The sequence below is a fragment of the Berghia stephanieae genome, chromosome 6, assembly GCF_034508935.2.
Source record: "Berghia stephanieae isolate SIO BIC M18660-M18661 chromosome 6, UCSD_Bste_1.3, whole genome shotgun sequence".
NCBI classification, from domain to species: Eukaryota; Metazoa; Mollusca; class Gastropoda; order Nudibranchia; family Aeolidiidae; genus Berghia; species Berghia stephanieae.
The window spans coordinates 28870558-28895777 of NC_088365.1; the positions used below are offsets into that span (position 1 = coordinate 28870558).

At 35.2% G+C, this 25220-nt stretch overlaps 1 protein-coding gene across 6 annotated transcripts in view; it reads right to left on the bottom strand.

Moving 5' to 3' along the window:
- Positions 1–18166, bottom strand: part of LOC144974801 (uncharacterized) — a 32992-nt gene extending 14826 nt beyond the window's left edge. For all 6 annotated transcript variants that reach the window (XR_013645820.1, XR_013645819.1, XM_078918081.1 and 3 more), the window contains exons 1-13: positions 18062–18166; positions 15516–15665; positions 14384–14476; positions 12293–12373; positions 10331–10399; positions 9607–9732; positions 7406–7465; positions 7179–7251; positions 6348–6420; positions 5473–5563; positions 2635–2729; positions 1908–2068; positions 1042–1116 (exon numbers count right to left, since the gene is read on the bottom strand). Coding sequence is in view for 4 of the 6 variants with exons in the window: in XM_078918081.1 (XP_078774207.1) it covers positions 1042–1116; positions 1908–2068; positions 2635–2729; positions 5473–5563; positions 6348–6420; positions 7179–7251; positions 7406–7465; positions 9607–9732; positions 10331–10399; positions 12293–12373; positions 14384–14476; positions 15516–15605 (1087 nt within the window). In the remaining 2 variants the exon portion in view is untranslated. The remainder of the gene's footprint in view (positions 1–1041; positions 1117–1907; positions 2069–2634; positions 2730–5472; positions 5564–6347; positions 6421–7178; positions 7252–7405; positions 7466–9606; positions 9733–10330; positions 10400–12292; positions 12374–14383; positions 14477–15515; positions 15666–18061) is intronic.
- Positions 18167–25220: the final 7054 nt, after the last annotated feature.

The window sequence follows — 25220 nt, forward strand, 5'->3', positions numbered from 1 at the left end:
TCTGTTACATCTCAAACAAAGGACACAAAGAAATAATGTTACCCACGTGTGTGTGTTTGTAGAAAATTCCTTTATTACATGTGTGCATCTGTACGTGGGCTCTTTGTGTGTATATGCATGTGTTAGATGAAAACTAGGCTAATGTGTGTAGCAATAAGGTGTAAAGCCTTGCTCCCTCTCATCTATTCGAAATAGAAAGATGACTGTTACAGGTTTCATAAATTCTTACTAAGTTTGCTCTCTCTCAATAAATATCTTATTTCCCTTCAAGAAAATGTAAAGGTTGTACCATAAATTATTGTTATTAGCTCAAAAAAGTATATTTTCTGGGATGGGTGTAAATATTGAAAAACTGCTAGGCGAGCTGCCATTGTTTCAACTGATCAGCTGTAGCAACTAGGCACTGTCCAGTGTAACTTCCGGAATGCAAGGTATCACTTGAGTTAAATCGACATGTTAAAAAACATGAATCGGAAGCATAATGTTGAATGAGATAGAGATGGATGAAATTATATGATTAGAAATGGAGAAAAATCTAAATTTAAACAACAAAAAAAAGAAAGAAAAGATTTCATCAATCATGATGACACACACTGACATATGAACCATCATAACAAATTATCTTCAGCATCAAAATCATATTTTATCATACACACGAGAATCTTTTTGTCTTTTACTTATGACATAGGTCTTTTTAAGTCATAAAGAGAAGAGATTACAAATTTTACAGGGATTATGACATTTCCATTGCCAATACTAAATCTGGATCTTGGGTTGTGAGTAGATCGTGCTTCAATGTCTTTCTTACATTTTCAATTTTAACCTACATAATAGTAATTTTTTTTTCAGATTAGTGGTAGTATAGAGATAAGCACTTTTGGATTAAAGAATTTCTTAACAATAAGAGAGAGAGAAAAAAACAAACTCTTTTTTCATTGAATTCATTTTTTTTTTTGGTTTGTTGAAAAACTACATTAGGTTCAACTCGTTACTTAATGAGTAAGGGTAATTTAATGAGAAGAAACTCATGAAATCTATTACCGTTGACCAAAGCTATTGTGGCAATCTGTACACTTTTACTGTGATTTTGCACCAAGTCTGCAGGAACAGTTCCGCCTGTGTGATGAAAAGACAATGAATATGAAAATGTTCAAAAAACCAAACTAACTTTGAAATTATGGTCTGTCTTTATAACTCTAATAATAAAGATTATCCATAGCAAACACCATACTCTTAAGCAAGAAAAAAAATTTGGCTGATGATTTAAAACATACATTTGGCAGACACTGCCACCTTGAAATAGGGTTTCCTACCAATTTAATGTCCCTCTTTAACTGGAGGAAAATGTGTGCGAAATGTTAATAGCATGTCATTGAGTTATCTGATCATCAGCTCACACTCTTGGACCAAATGTTATCAGTCACACACACACACACACACACACACACACACACACACACACACACACACACACACACACATATATATTCCTTATCATGTTTAAAAAAAAAAAAAATCAAATTTGAACACTGAAACAGCTCATCTCAACGGATTCACTATGCTCAATGCACTTCATTTTTTAAATCCATTTATTCCCCCAGCAAGACCATATGAAACCATATTTCAATTTCATATAGTAAAAGTCTGTTAGGCATCCTTTTTGCACTACCACTCTTACAGTATCCTACGCTGCCTATAGCCAGGTACTCATTCACCCCTGAGTCAAGTTTTGTAGTAACAATAGTGCCTACTTCTTCAATTTTCAAATTGTTGATAAAACTATGATTAGATATATGTCTTGAAATGAAGTTCATTTAAATGAAATGAATAATAATTAATAAGAATGATCATTCTTCTCAACATTGGTGGACAAAAGAGCAGTAAAAAAACAAGTAAATCATACTTACATAGTAGGATGTCTGGACCAGAGTTAAAAGCCCCAGCAATAAATAAACAGATGCAGTTGATGACAACGCCCATATGGCTAGTGAAAATGAAAGCAATCAAACCTCCAGCTGAAATGAGGCAGAACAGGGCGATGCCTCGAATAGTTTGGCCTTTGTAATATCTGAAAACAAATAGAGATGAATGCTTAGCTTCTGTGATCTTCACCTTTCATTATTCATTCATAAAGACAAGAAAGAATATTAATGTTTTAAAAGGATTAGCTTATCAGTAAATATGTCATCATCTGTCCATCATTTGTTTATGAGAAGAAAAAAAAATGCATAAATCCAATTATTAATAGCATATTTGCCTATCTTACACTCTTTTATCAGGTGAGTCTAGTGAGACGTGGTAAGACGAAAAGACAAAGATACATTGTTAATCTATGTTTAAGCAAATCAGTGAAAATTTATTTAAACTCTGTTTTGTTTTTAAAAAAAAAAAAGATTTTGTGATATATAAACAAAGGAGGCAAGTAGCCAAACCATTCTACCTTGAACACAAAATTGTGGATTACACTTTGAAAATTAATTTATCATCTACCAATGTTTCATGTAAATTGCTTTATTTCAAGACTTCAAAAATATGATTCCCAAAGACAGAACTTTTAAACTGAGTCTTAAGAATTTCTTTGATCGCACTCATAATTCAAGTAAAATCAAGTCACAAAATCCTTCAAACACTAACTTGTCTAATACAAATCCTATCAGAGCACTCCCTAGAACACCACCAACTTCAAAAATAGTGGAGAAAACGCCAGCATTCTCTTGGGAATATTGAAGCTGTTGAAAAAAAGGAAAAAAACATTAGATGACAAATTTCCTTTCTTTTATCATTACTTGTTGAGAACCTGCAAAAAATATTTGCAGGAAAATAAAGGTTATCACAAACAGGCATTAATCTAAGTTTAATTATTAAACTAAATTATCGTGAAAATTAACATAGATCGAGATCAAAATCGGTCCAGTAATTAAAGTCAGGAGGTGCAAGCAACTGAATTTGGCAAAAGGTCGGCCAGATGATGATCGCAAACATCAAAGGATCGATCATTATGTACTATCAGATTTTATAAATAATTATTTGAGGTAACATATGATAGAATAACCCTTAATTTAAAAAAAGGTTTGGAAGTTTCTTGTTATAATTTTTTTAAAGATTTAAAATAGGTATATAAATCCGTAAAAAAAAGTTTAAAATAATTTTTAGAATTGCCTGTAATTCTGTGCTAGTTGGCAAACATTTAACATGAGTTCAATGGGATAACTTTAACCCCCATCCCTACTTTTTAAAAATCTGATGGGGAGCTGTTAGGATGTATTGATGATGACTTTTTATCCAAGGCACATTATTGTAGTGCATCAGTAAGATTTATAATTGAACAATTTGTTAATACACTTTGCATATTGGACTGGTAAGGAAGTTTTTACAGATATAACACTGGGCAAAAATTGTGATATGACATCCCACTACATTTATCTCAATTATCAAAATCGGTACCTATATAAAAAATATCGGTAGCATCTATCCTGTCACCTAACCAATTCGTTGTGTGCCCCACTTTGTAGAGTAAACAAGGGCTGATTCTTTTTGTTTAATTTCATCATTATTCTATTTTCAACAACGTTCTTATTGTCCCCAGATTGGAATTGCAAGGATTGGTTCTGACTTCAATCTATAGCCTGGTACAATATGTTCCATTTATTTATGTCCTGCATATTTTTCATTTTCAATGCGGCAAATTGCATTTTCTTAATGCAGAAACACCAATTTAAAACTTGGCTCACAGGAATTTCAGACACCACTCGGAGAAATTTCAATGCTGTTTTGTTTTTATTGTTTTTAAGGGTTTTATGGTGCTTGCAACACATTAAGGTCATATCAGCGCCAGTAAAAAGGAAGAAAATGGGATAGTAAAAACTTCTAGAATTACAATTATAGCACCCAAGAAAAGGTAAGACAAAGGGATATTGGTTCAAATAGGAAACAGATGTAGATTCCAAGAGCACACTATCAAAGTACTTAGTTTGAGATCATCTAAAAGTCTCATTCAGACACAAGCACAGGTCCCCATCTAAGAGGGATACACTCAATTGTTTACAAGTCATATATAATATGTAAACATAACATAATACAGTGCAAAACAGAGATGATTTACAAGGAAAAAAATATCATCTCCCAAAATTCTAACAATACATTTGACTGTTTTCCTCACAGCTAGGATATCTGGCCAGGGCCAGGACGAAACCAAGTAATCTCATTCCAAGACGAAGAAAGAAAGCAAGTTGTAAAACAGATATAAGGGGATAGAAGACACAGTAAGTACTTCCCTGCCCACTATGGGAGGTCAGGAACCCCACCCAGAATTTCAATGCCGAAAGAGGAATTTCTGCAAACAAGAAAAGTGTGGCATTGTGTTTATATATCCTATAATTCTAAACTGATAGCTGATTAGAACTATACAAGAAGTAAACACAATGCCAAATACCATCCCATCCGAAGTCCCTTTATTTCAAATGAAGTAAAGCTCCAAAACCTAATGGTGGTGGTTGTAGTAGTGGTGGTAGTGATAATGATACATGGGTAGTGGTAATAGTAGTATTGGCAGTGATGATGATGTGGTGGTGGTGGTGGTTGTAGTAGTTGAGGTAGTGATGATGATGAAGTGGTGGTTTTAGTCTGTAGAATAAGTGGTGGTGATGGTGTGGTGGTTGTAGCAGAAGTGGTAGTGGTGATGTGATTGTGGTGGTTGTAGTAGTAGTAGTGAGGATGATGTGTTGGTTGTTGTTGCAGTAGTCGTAGAGATGATGTTGGATGTTGTACTGGGAGCGATGATGTGGTAGTAGTGGTTGTTGTAGAAATGTTAGTGATGATGCTGTGGTGGTGGTGGTGGTTGTTGTAGTCATGTTAGTGATGATGATGTGGTGGTGGTTGTTGTAGTAGTAGAGTTTGTAGTGATGATGTGGTGGTGGTGGTTGTTACAGTATTGGTAGTGATAATGATGTGGTTGTGGTGGTTGAAATAGTAGTGGTAGTGATGATGTGGTGGTGGTGGTTGTAGTAGTGGCAGTGATGATGATGTGGTGTTGGAGGTGTTGGGAGGGAAGGGGGCACCCTTGGAGCAATACGACCTCACCAGAATTTGACATAAGTTGCCCGTAACCCAGAATTGTTTGCTTTTTAATCTACATATTTTTTTATTAGTGTTATGTGCAGTGTTTTAACAAGTTTACAATATAATACCTTACAAACTGTGAGTGATCCTCGACAATATTGGAGGTTTCCACTAGAATAATAATAACAATAATAATAATAATAATAATATAATAATAATAATAATAATAATAATAATAATAATAATAATAATAATAATAATAATAATAATAATAATAATAAAAATAATAATAATAAGAATAATAATAGTATTAGTAAAAAAAAATAAATGAAATAAAATAAAATGTTACAATAATGAAGATAAAACGTTTTGAGAAATTGTTCAGGTGAATAAAGGTTAAGTACAAGAACTTACTGCTTTGAGAAGGTACATTGGGAGCCACATGTACATACAGTAACGCACAACTTTGAGACAAAACACAGCCACTGCTACTTCTGCTACAGTTCTGTATTGTGGTCAAAGGAAAAGAAAAACAAAAATATGTGTGGAAAAAAATAAAAAGGTAAAAAAGAGTGTGAAACCAAAAAAAAAATCAATATAGAATGAATTGGTCAATATCCATGTTTCTGAGCCATACAGACAGACTGCTTTTACGTTAGTGTTGTAGATTCTGAATTTGTTTTTCAGTGACAGATTTGTTGATTTCCATATTGGTCCGAGGGTGATAAATGCATGTCATGCTTTTCCTATTATAGCCTCTATGTCTTCATATGGTCCTCCAGATGTTGAAAAAATGCTACCCTAATATGTAAATTTGTCTCTGCCCTTCAGATTGTTTCCATTTACTGAGATGGGTGTTGTGTTGTAGTTTAGTAATCTCCTTACCTCTGTTTTCATTGTGATTATTCTTAAACCAGTCTGTGCTGCTTCCTTGACAAGTCTGTCTGATTTTCATTGTAAATGGTGATGGGATTGTAACAATAAACAAATATAATCGAAAGTCAAGGTCTACAAGGTATAGAGTAAGGTTCCATTTTATTCCAGTCTTTTTATCCCCCACAGTTCTGCGCATTATCCAGTCAATTACTGTTAAGGATATTATTGGCGAAACAAGACATCCCAGCTTCACTCTAGTTTTAACCTCAAAGGAATCTGAAAGTTTACCGTTATGGATTACTTGGCAGCTTGCTTCATCATATAGTTGTTTAATAAGAAGTCATGGGTAATCAGAAAATCATGAAACCTGGATATAGTTATATGATTGTTAAGCAACAAAGCATTATACTTACGGGACTTTCCAAAGTTGCCACATGCTAGGTTTTTCTAATGGGGTATTACTGTCTGTTGACTCTTTTGGTACTTCTGTGATAACAAAAGTAATAATCTATTAAGCACATAAGTAAATAAACCCTTTTCCAACAAGTGTGGATTTCTTAACAGTTTTTACTTTCCCATTATTTATATGATTACAACAGCATGCCTAAATGTTTTTACAGAGAGATCATTTATGTGACTTGGCAATGAGATGCATTACTGTTTCTTCTCTCAAGATGAAAATAGTATGATAATATGTCAGATTTCTTTAAAGCCTTTCAAAAAGGATATCCTGATACCTGATAATAATAATAACAACAACAACAAAAACAACAATAATAATAATAATAATAATAATAATAATAATAATAATAATAATAATAATAATAATAATAATAATAATAATAATAATAATAATTTCTATAGCACCCCTTTCCACAAAATGTTCTCGGAAGCACTTATACAACGACAGATATATATATATATATATATATATATAATATATATATATATATATATATATACACATAGCCGCACGTGTAAAATGCATTGAGTATGATAAATACATAATAAGTGTGACCTTCTACTTCGATCTGAAACTACTAACTTAATGCTGAAAATGGAATTACATGTTTTAATGGTCAGGATCACACATTCATTATCCTTATAAAATAAAAAAAGTATATCAATTCTAGATATTCAGAAATTTCCAGTTTTCAATGTCTAGTTCACCACGACGCAATAGCTAATTGAATCAGTGGGTCACAGACAATATACATTTAATATCATGTTAGAAACCTAATTACCTTTTCCAGGCACTGTAATCCCAACTTCTTCAGCTGTTCTAAACATCATGAATATGACAATGCCAGCACAAAACTATAAGGAAATAAAAGAAGAGAAAAAGAAATAAAGATTAAAAAGTAATTTTAAAAATCACTATTAATCAAAGAGATAAAGCAATGAATTTAATCAAAATAGAAAATTAAATAAATAAATAAACAAATGAATAGATAAATGAATAAATTCTCACCACAAAAATGGATGGGATAGTGTAAGTTCCTCTCCATCCATAGTGTGCTTGCAAGAAAACCTGGAGTCACAGAAAGAAAAAGATATGGTAAAATATCAGCCTATTTAATGAATCTGTTTTTTGGGGGTTTTTTAAAATTTATTAAGAATATTTATCATTTGAATTTAAAAAAACCACTGAAATTGATATTCTTATCAATTGAGCAACTGATTTACATGGACCTCAAACGGCCACTTGATTTTTGCACGTGACATGAATTCGCATTTTTCAGTTATGAAAGCTGTACTTTTCGTTGTTGGTTTATTCCATGTCAGAATGGTAAAATTACTATAATCTACCTTAACTTCATGGTTTTTTTAGAGATGTTAAAACTTTAATATTGACATTAAAAAAAAAAATTTTTAATTACTATTTTGCGATTTAAATAAATAGAAACAATCGGAATTTAACAAAAGAATTATGGCATCTGAAACTAAATCAAAAAGGCCACTTCAGACAGATCTTTTTCAATGGCATGCCTTTAATTTTACATACCTTAAAAAAACAAAAACAAATTTGATTATGTTGTGTTCTTAGATCAGTAATAAGATATGCATTTCCAAGAATCAGCAAACCAAATTGTTGCAGTAAAGAACATTTATTAAACAACATTAACATATGATACGTGTGTACAGGATGACAGTTGGATACAGAATGAATCCTAACAAGGTAGATGCTAGAACAGATGCTAGTTGTGAACGACACTTCAAAAAATACAAAGTAATTTATTGGGTGCCACTGACCAAGGCAATGTCTCTATTCTTGCACTGCTCGATCTCAGTGCCGCTTTCGACATGACTGTTCATGCCATTCTTATTGCGCATCTGCATAACAGGCACTGTCCTCGATTGGTTCCAAGTTACATTTTTGAACGATCTCAGTCTGTTCTCATAAAATGAGTTCACTCGAACCATTAGCCATTAAAATTTGGGATCCCTCAGAGATCTGTTTTGGGTTCACAATGCTATATACACAACCATTAAGTGATGTAATCAAAAAGCATAACATAAACTACCATATGTACACTGAAGACACTCAGCTTAATTCTCAGCTGTTTATTGAAAAAAATGGAGAAATGTATTGAAGATGAGGATGTGGATGACTTGCAATAAACTTAAAATGAAGGAAGAGAAAACGGAGGTTCTTTTTATAAAGTCTAGAAAGCATATGCATTCGGCAAATTCGAAATCATTCAACGATCAACATGAAATTATTCCTTCTTCAAACAAAGCCCGTAATCTCGGCATTATTTTTTTTTTTGTAATCTGTCTATGGAAAAAAAAACTTGTATCCTATCTTTGCAAAATTCTTTATCTTGAATTATGCAAAATTGACCAATTGTCAAATATTTAAACCAAAAAGTCCATTCAAACATTCGTCTCTTCTTTCATCTTTTCTAGACTTGACTGTTGTAATCCATCACTTTTTAATCTGCCTGATAATCTTTAAAAGAATCTACAGCTTTTACAAAACCAAGCCGCACAAATTGTTTTAAAGAAGAAAAAAAGAGAACACATAGCCACAATGATTTATGAACTCCACTGGTTGCCTGTTAAAACTAGAATTGATTATAAAATTGCAATGCTATGTTTTAACTCTAAAAACGATCGCTCATCTTTCTATCTGAAGGATTTTATTAATGATTATATCCCATCTTGTAATTTAAGATCGTGTGATCAGCATCTTTTGCGCATCACAAAAAGGGAGAACACAAAATTAAAAGACAGAACCTTATATTGCGCATTATAGTGTGGAATTCTCTGCCATTCAATTTGCATTCTAGCTTTATTTATTCTGAAGCAGTTTTAAAAAGAAATTTAAAAAGTCATCTCTTTATATGTAGAAAGAACCAATTGAGCATTTATCTATTTATTAAAAATAAATTAAAGTTGAAAAGAATGGATAAGCAATCTTCATGATATACCATGGGTTTAATTATATCATTTTTGTAGTGTCACCTCATATAACATTTACCCTAATTTACATTTTTTAAAATAATTCTGTATTCTCATCTTTTAAATGTTGTTGATAATATGATAGTAATTTTAAAAAAATGATATATATATATCCCATTAATTAACTCCTCTTTCTAGTCCAGAGAATCTGAGACCCAGTAACATGCACAATCTAATAACCACATGCTCAACAATTGAAAGTCTTACGGCAAGCATGGTGCCTATGATTCCTCCTCCAAAACAACAAGTACCAAACATGCCAAACATGGAGTTCTTTGTCGAATCCGAGAACCAAGAAAGGAGGCCTTTGGTGCAATTTGGCCAACATTGAGACTGAAAATTTTAAGAAATATAGAAATAAAGGAAAAAAAAAAGTTTTTAAAATATGTTTTTATACATCATATGAAATATTCCACAAAACTAGATGTTAAAAAATATTTTTAGCAACAGCTGTTAAATAAAACCCCTAAAAAAACTTTGCACATACAGATTTAAAGGTCAGTTAAGATTAGCTTAAAGTCTTATCATATATATATATATATATATATATATATATATATATATATATATATATATATATATATATATAATATATGTATATATATATATATATATATATATATATATATGTATATATATATATATTATTTTAATATTTACCACAATCTCAAACATTGTGGTAAATATTAAAATAATAATTCGCTCCATTGCTACATGTCGAGCACTTTCGTACCATATTTGTATCAAACACGATTCAATATATATATATATATATATATATAATATATATATATATATATATATATATATATATATATATATATATATATTATATATATATAATATAATGTATGTATATCACCCCCCCCCCCAATAAATATGTTTTTACCAAAAAAAAACAAACAAACAAACAAACGAGAAAGATAAATACCTGTGCAGTTCCATTTAGGAAAAGAAGGAAGAACAAAGCATAAAAGCTACTGAATTGACCAAATGCAACCTGAAAAAAAAAAGGATGAACATACATGATCAGGTGAAATCTCTAAACATAATATTCTGGTTTAAAATGAGATACAATTTTACAGTTTAAAACAACATGATCATGGCATCAAATCACTAATAATTTACACTTAAAATATGAAAAATATCCACTGAAATATACAGATCAGTGTGAAGTATGATATACTGATTTGTTTGTTAATTTTTAAAGTTTAATAAAGAGCTCCTGCATTTTCCTTCATGTGAGTGGTGCCCAGCCATTGGATGTTTGTCGTTTATTTTTAATGGTTTTACAGCACTTGCGCCGCGTTTAGGTCACTCAGCACCAGTAAAAAGGAAGAAAATGGGATAATTAAAAAAAATTATAAAATTACAATTTTAGCACCAAAGAAAAAGTAAGACAAAGGGGAATGCTTCAAATAAGGAACAGATGTAGAATCCAAGAGCATTCCATCAGTGCACAAAGTTTGAGATCACCAAAAAGTATCATCCAGACATCAGCACAGGATCCCACTAAGAGGAATACACTCAAATGCTTAAAGAATATATCCAAAACAGAAAACATATTTAACAATGCACGACAGAGAGATGATTTACAAGAAAAATAAATCATCTCCCAAACTAATACGGGGGGTCCCGAATGCAGTCGAGATTATTTTTCTCACCCCCCTCAATGGGTAGCTGGGTCTCTGAGACCTGGTGGAGAGTACTTTGCAATAGACTAGCATCCTATCCAAAGGATAGCAAACAATTGCTATTGTCCATTTCACACTATAGAAACTGGGATAAACACTGGCTCCATGGGCCTAATGGTTCTGAAGGACTACTTTTTAAAAACTAATATTAAATATTTGACTGTTTCCCTCTCAGCTTAGGACTCCGGCAAGGGCCAGGGCAAAACCAAGCAATCCCATTCCATACAAAGAAAGAAAGCAACTTGGAAAACAGATGTAAGAGGATATTAGACACAGCAAGTAATCTGCCCACCATGAGACGTCAAAGGACCCCACCCAGTGTTAGATGTTCAATATTGTGACAAAATCAAGGCTGTGTTGGGCATGGTAAAGGCTGTCAAATTCTGCTTTATAAGGGAGCAAATATGAAGCTTTGTGAAGAGATTTAAGCATTAGTAAAACCCACAGAATTGTGCTACATAGATTTGTATGTCCAATTTTGTTAATTATTAAGCACTTGGTAAAAAAGTAGAAAGAAAGTGAATCAACCCTTTAAAATCGCGTGTATAAATTTCTTTCAAATCATAACTTCTCCCGTTATTTATTTGATTGTAACTGAAGATCTAACTGATCTTATCAAAACAGCTGCAGTAACTGTGTGCATAGCAATTATTGCTCTCTAGATGATAATGGAATAATATGATGTAAAGTTACAGTAAAATCAAGCCCTGTTCAGGATCAAGACCAATTGAGAATACCATCCCATTTGGGCTAGAAAATCTGAACAGTCTTGGTCAAGACTGGAGGTCCCGATAGCTCAATTGGTAGAGCACTCGCTTCACAGGGATCAAGATCAATCCTGAGTGAGTAAACTTGAGTTTTGTTTTTTTTTGTTGACCCCCTATCCACAGAGCAGCAATTGGGAAGATGGATCTGTTAGATCTGGTGGAAAGTGCTTAATGATAGGGTAGCAAGCAATTGCTATTGTCCGTTTCACACTGTAGAAACCGGGATAAATCCCCGGCTCCATGAACCTCATAGTTCTGAAGGACTACTACTTGGTCATGGCTGAATAGTTGTCTGTTGAGCAGTCATGATTAATTTTTTACCAAACAACAACATTGACAGATTTAAGATTCTACAGCAATAAACCACTACCAATTGAGGTAAAAAAAAATAAAAAAATTTTAAATAAATTGAGAACACTTAAAATTTCTCACCATTGAAAGAGCAGATAACATCATTGCACCACCGAACACTTGACGGACACCAAACTTCCCACCCAGGTTGCCAAAGATGATCTGGGGATCGAGCAATATTAGATGTCATTCAGTTGACTAAAGGGAGCAAATTTGGTTGATAACAATCATAGAGAAGGGAATTATTTTCTTAAATGCAAGGAAGTTTGAATGTAGGTTGTCAATATTTTCAGCAAAATGCTCATCCACAGAGGCATATGGCTTGTATACAAAATATGTTCTGATTACAAATAATAGTATGCATTGATAAATGTGCTGTGAATAATTATTTATTTCAGAAAATAAGCAAAATATGCATGCAGTACAACTTGTGTAAAGCAGAAAATCTCCATTCCTGATGCGAGTGTCCACCATTCACAAGTTGAATACAATTCAATGAGAAAGGATTTTTATTGGGATTTGAATCATGCAGTTGGTATCTAGAATTGGAATGCCATTGACCCATTAGATTCCTTTTCTTTATTTGTTGTGTTTATTCAAGTGTGACAATCTTGACAGAGACTATAGGCAGACCATGTTTATCTGGAAATGCATAGACAACTTAAAAATTGTCATCAGTTGACTGTTCCCTTTGCAGCATTATGTGTCAACTTCAGACCTGTAGGTTCCAGGGTAAAGTCTCTCTTAGGCAGCGCAAATTTAAGTCATTGGAAAAGGATCTTTACAAACATTTTCTCACTGAACTCAGGTGTAAAACGAGTACTTGTTTGTTTGGTACTTGGTACTCCTTGTCAAAAGCCTTTAGCACACTTCCTGGATAAATGAAAGCTCACTCAAGTTTTTTTAATGTTTTTTTTTCATGGGATTAGGGGTAGACAACTTTTGTTTTGAGAAGAGTTGACAATTTTACCAATCATTGTTGCATTGTCAATGAACTAAACTGTTTACCCTGCACAACTTCAAAAACTGTTGAAGATAAAATGCCCATCCCCATCTGTTTGCAATGTGCAAAGGTCCGTCATACAAAGGAGAAACGTAGAAACATTTTTTTTTTAAACGACCATTGTACCAAAGTCATACACCAGACAATTATTGTTACAGTTGTCCACACCGGTATCTGCCATTGGATTTTGTGTTTCCAAAGTTTTGACTCTTAATGCTCATCTTAGCACAAATTTGGTCATTTAGATGGCATGATTTATATGGAATAAATGTTTTTTTCAGTGGTTCAACTTCCATGACTCATGCAAGTTGTCTTACCTATTACACTACACAATGTTTAATTATACAGTGCAATGCATATTCCTCACCCATATGGTTACTTAGAGCCAATCGCATTGTCCTAACCAGTTTCCTCTACATTGTTAATATGTCTTATGTATTCCTGGTCCCATTTTACAAAATATCTCATCCAGTAAAATAAAAACAAAAGTGAAAAGGCTGCAATGTATAACAATACAAAACCTGCAGTATGCTACCATTCATGTTTCTCATCTTTATTGATAGTTTAAGTCAGATCAAATTAACTTCATCAGGGTTAATTTTAGAAGTGAAATGTCATCACTAGTTGTCAACAGATTTAATTGATTTGAATTCAAGGACACAATTATTTCATGCCCTTCATCTTCAGACAAGTTAATGGAAAAATCCCACTTCAACTCTCATCCACTACTTACTGACTGGTCTGAATACTATCCAAATGCAGAGAGATGAATGTGATGAGAAACATGATATTAGCAATTACAATGTAAACGATAGACAATATTGAATCCTTTCACTCATTACCTCACTCAACTTCAATCCCTTTGATATTCTCCATCAACTTGGTCTGGACCCGTCCCCAGCCCTTTTTATCTATTTACACAAAATCAAACACAACAAAATAAAAAGTAACCCATAAACCCATATAGAGACCTGAATTCTCATCTTTCCTAAACAAGTTACTTTCAAATAATTCATAACCGTTCAGGAAAGGAAGGAAGGGCAGTAGACTAGCATATTATATAGTTTTTCGTCACAGCAGAACGATAAAGAAATCTACATTGTATTTTTAAAATATTTTTAAAAAAAACAAACAAACAAAATCATTTCTCTTTGACAATTTTCACTCACGGACATGACAGCATATGGGAACAAAAGAGCAGTGTCTAGCCATCCTAATTGTGATGTTGTGAAGGCTAAAGACGAGCCCAACTCAGCCTTGATCTGGAAGCATCAAGACAGAAAATAAAAATTAAAAAAAAAAAAAAGAATAAAGACAACAACAACAACAAAAAAGAATAAACACATCAAAAAACAAAAGCAAAAAAAAAAAAAACAAAAAAACCCAACAAACCCGCAAAAGAATTTCTTTTTAAAAAAAATAAAAAAAATCCAATATTATTAAAATTTGAACCAGAGAAAAAAAATAAAAAATAAAAATAATTTAAAAAAAACAAATAAATAAAAAAAACAAATAAAAAAATAAATTTAAAAAAATATATATATTAAAAAAAAAAGAGATAGCTGTATCATGTATCAAACTGTATTATGGAGCTAGGGAGAGAGTGATAAGTGTCAAAGGGCTCCTTATGATTAAAAAAAACAGCTTACAACTAAAACAAGTACTTCAGGGCCTCAAGGCACAGACTTCTGCAGCTTTAAATTGACATAGGCTATTAATTGTCACTAGTCTATCTCAAAATACTTTCTACCAGATCTAACAGATCTTGTTATCCAATCACTGCTGGGTGGACAGGGACTTCACAAAAAATTTCAATTGTACCTTTACTTGTGAATATCATTGAGCTATATATTGGGACCCAACTCTTTTAAAGGTACCTACAAAGTAAATAGCTCAGTTGGTAGAGCATTTGCTTACACGCAAAGGGGCCACGATAGATCCTGGATGCAGTTGAGATTTTTATCCGACCCCCCTGTCCACCAAGCAGTACTTTGTGATAGACTAGCGTTCTATCCAAAGGTTAGTAAGCAATTGCTCTTGTCTGTTAAATGCTATAGAAACCGAGATAAACTCTGGCTCTGTGAGCAAAATGGCTCTGAAGGACTACAAAGTAAATGGTATTTTTACAAACAACCGGGAAGACTTTACATATATATTATTTAATTAGAGATCAAATTTTAATTTAACACCTTGATATATAATCATAATCACAATAACTCTTCCTTTTGCATATCAAATTTAAGACCAGAATATATAAATATTTTTTTTAATGGATTTTTTAAAATAACACAAAATACTCACAACACCAAGAGGTTTACGAAGGAAGTAGGTTGATGCATAACCCATCCATCCTAGACAAAATATTAGTACCTGCCAGAACCTCAACGTCATATTTGTAAATAATTTGATGATTCTTTTATGTGTCAAGATTCTTAAATGTTCAACATAAAACTGAAAAAGGAAAAAAAAGTAATTGCAATGTTAAATCAAATTAGAATAGTGGATTTGTTAAATTCATGAATATTTTTGAAGGGAACGATCAGGGTAAAGGAATTTGAGTTCAACAATCTTTAACACAAGAAAAATTGATAGGGGACCAGAAAATCACAACGAACTGTGTAGATTTAGCAATCAAGTTAAATGATTTCTAATACTTTCTCAGTCACCCTGTATTTTTATAAAGATGACCTGATGCACACAAAACACTTTTCACAACAATTGTTCCAAAAATCATGGGGCCTATATTAACTCTTTCAGCGCCATTGGCTGCACTGTGTGGCCACAAAAGAATCTGTTCTACTGGCCAACGGCTGCACAGTACCCCAAAATAATAATGCAATCCAATCCTACTTTCTACAAAAAATACTATACATTTAACCAATGGTATCATTTCTTTCATCAGAACATTCAATTGCCCTAGGGGGAGTATTTTAATTTAGATTTTGCACCGAATTCAAATATCGCTTTGACTTAGCTGTCATTCTAATGCTGCCTCAATCAGGATCCTAAACAACTTTGATATGGTTATCATCCAAAGAAGTAATGGAGCTGGGAACATCATATTCACCATATTGTGACAAAGGCCTTCAAAACATTACATTTCATCAAGAGAAATCATCAATGCCCCGAAAAGACAAAGGCACAGGCATATATTCAACCTGTAAGAAATATTTTGGAGTATGCTTGCACTGCATGGGATCCCTACAAAATTAAGGACATTAAAGCCATTGAAAACATTCAGAGATCAGCTGTAAGATTTGCCAGCAGCTCTAGACACACTAAGATGGCCAACACTCCAGACTCGTAGAGATAATGAGCGCATACATCTATATTTCACAAAATTCAAAAGCAAACACTCAGCCATAAATATTCCAATCTACATTAACAATGACAAAAAAACAGATAATCGACCAGGCTTCATCACACGAACAATTCCAACAGCCATTTGCAAGAACAAACAAATACAAATACAGTTTTTCCCTTGAACAATATGTGAATGGAACAAACTACCACATGACATTATAGACATCACAGACCCAACATCACTTCAACGCGTTTTGCACATATACAAATACACCGGGAGGATTGATTGAATGACTTCAGTGACAGGATTAGTGTGGTGTGATAGGTAACATTTATCTGTATAAGATTTGCGGTGATGGGCACAGTGTACCTTTTACATCTTATGAACTTGAGCGAAAACATACATCCGACAAAATATTGGACATCTGATAATTCGGGCAGAAAAAAGCCTATGGGTTCTGGACAGAGGATCATTGTTATTCTTGTAGGTGGTGAAGAAACTGGATATTATATTTAAAAAGATGCCATGCCGATTTTTTGGCACTACCGCAAACTCGGGGACCCAAATAATTTTGGGGGTTTGGGAGTGGGGGAAACTTTTTTTTTTTTTTTAAAGTCTAGTAGCCTACTAGAGTAGGGGGTTTGGGAGGGGAGAGACTTTAAGAAAAAAAAAAGTTTCCCCCCTCCCAAACCCCCAAAATTATTTTTTAAAAAAAAGTTTCCCCCTCCCAAAACCCCAAAATTATTTGGGTCCCCGAGTTTGCGGTAGTACCAATTTTTCTTCTCTGCATCATCTGGAAGGTAGAAAATATCATTATGGGGTCAATGCAAAGGTGTTTGTAGACTGGCTAAATGCAGTTTGCTGCCTTCCCTCGAAACACCCAGCTTTATTGGACAACGCTACCATTCGGTGGCCCATGATCACTTCAAGACTTATTTGTTACTGGAAGGTTTAACTTCAGAAAGTTTGATCCATCTATCTAGATTCATATGAATATGAAATTGAAAAGAGATGAATTTTCTGATGTCAATCCGTTACCAACATTACGTCAAATAAATTCAAGTTGATAAAGATTCATCTTTATCCTTTTGATATAATATGATAAGGGAGGACATAATACATGTCCATGGAAAATATTAGGTCCATACTGCATACAATTCAATTCAATAATTTAAATTACAATATTACAATGCGAAATGTATCTAGAGGTCGATGCATTTTTACTCTGATTTGTCAGTCCGTTACCCGTGAAATTTCCCTAACTCTTTTTACTAATAATATCATCATCATCATCAATGTGACAATTATTGCTTTTACTTTAATTTTAATATCTAGATAGATATCTAGTATAACTTCATGGAAATTAGTCCGTCAATTTGAATTGATCTGCTGAATATGACAGATATGTGATATGGAAATGAAATTTGTAAACAGCCACAACTCCTGAAGACTCGGTCTCTCTTGCTTGGACTTGGATAGTAAAATAGCGTAACTGTTACATCAGAACAAGGTAATATCAAAATCATGACCGTCTTTGACTTACGTTAAAAACTTATTGATTCTGCGGCGGCACAGCAAACAACAACAAAGTTTTATTGACCGTTATGTGTGTTGTCGTGTCCCGGACAGTGTCGTGGACAGGGTTGCCAGATAATATTTCATAAATAATCCAAACAATTACGAATAAAAAAATCCAGATTTCAAAAGAGATTGAGCCTTTATATGGGGCAATATCTACTAAACGTGCCCAAAGCGCCTGACCATGGTTCCCTGGCCAACAGCACCACTTAACATGTAGGACGTGACATGACGCGATATTACATTTTTTTTCGGACAAAGACAACGCTGTCAACGGCCAGGTTCTCATTTTACACCTGAATACGATGAGAGAATGTGAGTAAAGAGATATTTTCGAGGACTCAACTATGCGCCGAGCGAGGCACGAACCCAGGACATTCCGATCCGAAAGCGAGTCTCATACCACAAGACGACTCAAGCTTGCCCTTAGAAATAGAGAATTGTCATCACAAGAGTAATGATAATAAGAGAGAGAGAGAGAGAGAGAGAGAGAGAGAGAGAGAGAGAGAGAGAGAGAGAGAGAGAGAGAGAGAGAGAGAAAGTAGGAGTGAAATATCTGTTCAATGTTATAGTTATCATAGAACGTTATAAAAAGTGTAAGTAAATGACAAATTGCCATATTTATGGACAATAAAGATCTATCATTATTATTATTATTATTATTATTATTATTATTATTATTATTATTATTATTATTATTATTATTATTATTATTTGTTATCCAAATTGTGTTATTGTTATTTCATGAAATAATATGTATCTAATTTTGAAAACTTCTTACATAAAATAAATAATTGATAAAATCTCAAATAATCTAAAAATCCAAACTTAAAATGACATCAAAATTTAATCCAAAAATGGGCGATTTGGATTAAATAATCCAACCTGGCAATCCTGGTCGTGGATTTTCTACTGTTTGCCAGATAAATATCGGACAGTGAAGAAAAAAGTATATCCGCACATGGGAAAATTGACTGAACGGGCGGTTTTGAATATATATTTTCACTTGGTAAAAAGGGTCTTTAAAAATATTTTCAAATATCGACTTTATAATAAAAATTAACAATCCTTTGTTCAACATTCCTATTGATGATGAATATTTTCACTTCATAGAAACAGAAATTTTGGTGATATTGGCAAGCTAATCTGGTTAAACTTGGCCGTGCTTTTGAAAGGAGTAAGTAGATTGGAAAAGATAAGCCGAATAGGAAATATATGCGATTACCTATGGGGCGTCGCCCCGTGTGAAATCAGAGGCAAGATAGTGATTATAGCAGAATAGACTTTTCTACTATTATTATATGTGATAATAATAATAATAAATTGCGCTTATATAGAGCATATTCTAGTGAAGGGCTCTATGAGCTCTACAATAAAATCTCGAGAGAAAAAAAGAAACATGAAAAACACAACATTCAAATATTAGCGAGAAGTCTAAACTATGCTAATAAATGAATATATTATATTATTAAAATACACTGAAAAATGTGTCACACGTCTAGTTATAAATAGGGACATAAAAGATACCTTAAAATTGTATAAAAAGTTGAATGTGATCGTTTAACATATAAACAGCATTTCTTGATTTCTAGTTATAAGTATCAAATCTTATGATATTTGTTAAAAAGGTACGTTTTAAAGTTTTTTTTAAAAATAATATTTTGAGTCTAAAAATCGAATGTCCTCGGGCAGGCTGTTGCAAATCTGAGGCCCTGCAAATTAAAAAAAAAAAAATTCACCATGACTTAGATGATCATAAATGGGAGCGATCTATAGTCATGTTTTCGTCCAACCAAGTCATCAATCACATGATTTGTTGCTGTCCAACGATTGGATATTTCTTCTGAAATGTAAACATACTGCTTTGTTTATGAAAGTTGTAAGCATACCTATGTGTCAAGCTGAACAAAATGACCAATCGTGATGTTAGATATTTCAAAAACTGTGAACACTTTTCACTATGTGGGTCACTTTAAGCACATTTTCCAATGTGGCCAATGACCTCGAGCACATGGAAATGTAATATAGATCATGCCCATTGCTGAACAAAATGACCAATCGTGATGTGAGATATTTCAAAAACTGTGAACACTTCTCACTATGTGGGTCACTTTGAGCACATATTCCAATGTGGTCAATGACCTCGAGCACATGGAAATGTAATATAGATCATGCCCATTGCGACCAGGGCCTGTTTCGTGAACGAGGACTAGATTTAGTAATTTACTAGTCTAGTAAATTACTAGCTAGTCTTAATCCCAGGCGAAGCAAGTGTCTAAAAAAATCGGATTTCATGAACACCTTTCTAGTCTCGGACTCAGCTGCCAACATGCACAAATGGGGGCTCCAAGAATCACCAACATGCCCAAAGTGCAACCAAGCACCACAAGATGCAAACCACCTCGCACTAGATTGCCCAGAGACAAAACTTGAAGGGGGATTTGGAACCATCAACAAATGTGATTATGACTTCCGAACCTGGATTGATACCTTGAACATAGAAGTGTAGCCGAACGATACTACTACTACTACTACTAGTCTCGGACTAACTAGTCTCTTGCTTAGAAGTGGGCGTTGTAAGAACGTTGACTAATTCGGCTATTTTGTGCGGGTAACATCACCTCTGTACTACACGAAGGCAGGTAAGATACATCCGCTTTCATACTTACAATGCAAAAGATTTCCAAAGAGAAATCTCCACTGGTGCCCACCTCACATAATCCTGGGTTCACTCACCACTGGTACCTACCTCCCATAGTCTTCAGTTCAATCCCCACTGGTGCCCCAGAGACTATGGGAGGTGGGCACTATTGGTGAGTATACGCGACTATGGGATGTGGGCACTAGTGGGGATTGAACCAAATACTACGGGAGGTGGGCACCATTAGGGAAGGAACCAGATAATATGGGACGTGGACACAATTGGGAAGTGAACCCAGGTTAATGGGAATTGTTATCAGTGGGGAGTGAATCTAAGACTATGGGAGGTGGACACAATTTGGGTGTCACCCGGGAGCATGGGACTATGGGAGATAGACACAATTGGGGAGTGAACCTAGGAGTATGGGAGTTGAACGCAATTGGGGAGTGAACCGGGAGAATGGGAGGTTGATGCCAATGGGGAATGAACCAGGGGCTATGAGAGTGTGACACAATTCCGGGTGGGGGGGGGGGGGGGGGGGGGGGGGGGGGGGGGGGAGGCTGAACTCGGAACTATAGAAGGTAGACACCAATGGAGAGTGAAACCAAGGACACCAAGATGTGGATACCATGAATGGGTAATGAACCTGGGACCGTGGGAGGTGGACACCAAACTGGAATGTACACAAGACTATGAGATGAGATACGAGTGGCGAGTGAACCAGAACTGTGAGAGGTGGACAATACTTGGGAGTGAACCGAAGGCTGAAGAAAGAGACACCCAGTGGAGAGTTACCCCGTAATACCTCGGGTGGACAAAAGTAGGGACTGGATCTGGGACTGTGGGAGGCCGACACCAGAGGTGATTGAACTTGGGACTAGGGGAAGTGGACACAAGTGGAGAGTAAACCTGAGTTTAAAAAAATGGAAAACGGACACAGTGAGGTGCGAACCCGGGACTCGGAGATATGGATACATGTAAATATTGAGTGAACCCGGGGCTATGGCAGGTAGACATCAATGGGGAATCATTCCAAACGCCATCGTATTTATGTTTTTCAAAAAACAACTGTTGCTGCTTGTTGTTCGAAGAAATATATAAATATCATGATAGGCAAACGGAATGAAAGCTTTAATTTCATAAAGAAATACAGATACTGTGGACGTTTCGGGTTTTCCCTTGATCAACAAAACACGTTGAAAGAAACACTTTAGCAATGGATTCCATATCTTTTCATAAAATACACATTAAAGTAATAGGTCTGTAATTTTGAGATTTGTTTTTATTATCTTTCTTTATAAATTGTAGTTACATTGGCTAATTTCCAGTCTTGTAGAATTTTACCTACTGTTAGATTTATGACAGGGGGTGAGCTCTTTGTGTTGAGTTAATGAGAAAAAAGACATTCGAGAACAATGATTTTTGATATCTTAAATGATAACAAATAATGGGAAGGACTCGGTCTAAAACTTTTCGTCAGTGAACGCAAGTATATAGAAATTTAATCATGTACAACAAAAGTCAATCATTTTAATTGTTTGAATTCTTTGCATTATTTATTTTGCTTCCGTGGTTCAGTGAATGTGGTTTCTATTGCAACATAGGCTGCTCTGTTAAATATTTTGCGTGAGTGAACGTAGATGTGGATGGTTCATAACATCACATTGAGAATTGGGGGTGGGGGGGGGGGGGGGGGGGGGGGGGGCTGAAATCTGGACTATGGAAGGTTGACACCGATGAAGAATGAACCCAAGTATAAGGAAGAAGAGTGGGGGGTGAACCTGGAACTATTGGAAGTGGACACCAGTAGGGAACGAACCCAGGACACCGAGTGGTGGATACCATGAAAGGGTAAAATAACCTGGGGCTGTGGGAGGTGGACACCAAACTGGAATGTACACAAGACTATTATAAGATGAGATACAAGTGGCGAGTCCTGGATTGGACAATACTGGGAAGTGAACCGAAGGCTGGAGAAGAAGACATCCAGTGGAGAGTTATCCCGTAATACCTCGGGTTGACAAAAGTGGGGACTGAACTTGGGGCTGAGAGGCCGACACCAAAAGTGATTGAACCTGGGACTAGGGGAGGTACACCAGTGGAGAATAAACCTGTGATCGGAAAATGTAAGACGGATATCAGTGAGGTGCGAACCCGAGGCAGAGATACGGATACAAGTGAATATTGAGGTAGGCATCAATAGGGAGTGAACCCAGAACTGTGCGATGTTGACAGCAGTGGTGAGTGAACCCGGAACAATGAGGCTGGACACCAATGGGGAATGATCAAAGGGCTATAGGATGATATATATATGGCGTGGGACTGCGAGAAGTGGACGCTCCTAAGAAGTGAACCCAAGGCTGAGGGAAAAGACTCAGTGGAAAGTAACCGCAAATCTAAGTGGGATGGTCACAAGTGGGAAGTGAACCTTACTGTGGGAGGTGGGCGCCAATGGGGATTGAACCCGGAACTAAGGGAGGTGGACACACGTGGGAAGTAAACCTTTGACTATGGAAGATGCACACCAGTGAGGAGCAAACCCGATACTTAGAGAGGTGGATAACAGAGGGGAGTGAGTGAATCCAGGGCTATGAGAGGTGGATACCTGTGGGGAGTGAACTCGGTACCAGAGAAGATGGACACAAGTGAGGAATAGACATGGGGCACTGCTGGGGACTGAGCCCAGGGATATGGAAGAATACATTAAGTGGAGTGTTAACCCGGGACTATCTGGTTCACTCCACACTAGTGCCCACCTTACACAGTTCTGTTCACTCCCCAATAGTGCCCACATCCCATAGTCTCTGGTTTGTCTCCACTGGTGCTCACATCCCACAGTCTCTAGTTCACTCTACACTGGTGCCAACCTCCCATATACTCTGGTTCAATTAATTCCCTTATGGTGCCAAACTCACGTAGTTTATGGTTCACTCCCAGTGGTACCCACCTCCCATAGTCTCCTGTTCAAACCCCACCGGTGTCTTGCTCCCATATTATCTGGTTCACTCCCCATTGTTTTCCACCTCCCATTGTCTCTGGTTAACTCCCCACTGGTTTCACCTCCCATAGTCTCTGATTCAATTCCCACCGGTGCTCTCATCCCATGGTTTCTGGTTTAATCCTTACTAGTGCCCACCTCCCACAGTCTGTAGTTCACTCCCCATAGGTGTCCACCTCACATAGTTCTGGGTTCACTCCACACTGGTACCAACCTCCCATAGTTTTCAGTTCAATCCTCAGTAATGTCCTGCTTCCATAGTCTCTGGTTCACTCCCCACTAGTCCACCTCCCATATGTGACCCTATGCCTCGAAGCGGTATTAAGCCGGGATTTGGAAAACGAAGAAAACCGGTTTTAAAGTGGGAATGGTCAAAATGATCAAATTTCAGTTTTTGGTTGTTTCAGAAACTACAATAATTTTTCTACACGAAAACGTAATAATTCAACATAGGTATTGAGGATAAGTTATATAAATTTAATGTTTAAAAAAGCAACTATCAATGACACATTCAAAACGAGGGTTGACTTTCTCTCAGAGAGCAACCATTTCCAAGACTTAGTAATATTAAGTCTTTTCCTCCACCAATACTATGTAAGATACCACAGCAAAGGGCGTGTCTTTATCTATCTCAGAGAAAGCATGACTGTTTCCACAATTTCATGGTTCACCCAGAAATGAACTTTAAAAACTGTAAACAAGTCTAGGCTTGCCCCTGACAACTTTACAAATGAATGATTCTGATTGGCCAACGCTCATCACATGCGCCTGTTGGTAATTTAAATGCCCGGGCAATGTGTCATGACGTCAGCATGCGTGTGTTACATATGTGTGTGTTTGTGCATTTTGATACAAACCACGTGCTATTATTTCTTTGTCAAGCTGCATTGTTTAATGATCGAGGTGAGGGTCCTTGTCCCTCTTTATTCATGAAATTATAGGACATGCTAAGACTTTAATTGGGTGGGGTTCCTGACCTCCCATAGTGGGGAGGTACTTACTGTCTTCTATCTCCCTATATATGTTTTCCAACTAGCGTTCTGTCTTTGTCTTGGAATGAGATAACTTCGTTTTGTCCTGACCCTGACCGGATACCCTTGGTGAGAGGGGAAACAGTCAAATGTATAGTTAGTTTTGGGAGATTATATTTTTTTCCTTGTAAATCATCTTTCTGTTATGTAATGTATTATGTTTTGTTTATATATTATAATATGATTTGTAAACATTTGAGTGTATTCCTCTTAGTGGGGACCTGTGCTTGTGACTGGATAAGACTTTTAGGTGATCTCAAACTAAGAACTTCGATAGTTTGCTCTTGGAATCTACACATGTTCCCTATTTGATCCAATTCTCCTTTGTCTTACTTTTTCTTGGGTGCTTTAATTGTAATTCAGAACTTATTACCATCCCATTTTCTTCCTTTTTACTGGCGCTGATATGACCTTAATGTGTTGAAATCACCGTAAAACCCTTACAAAAAATAAA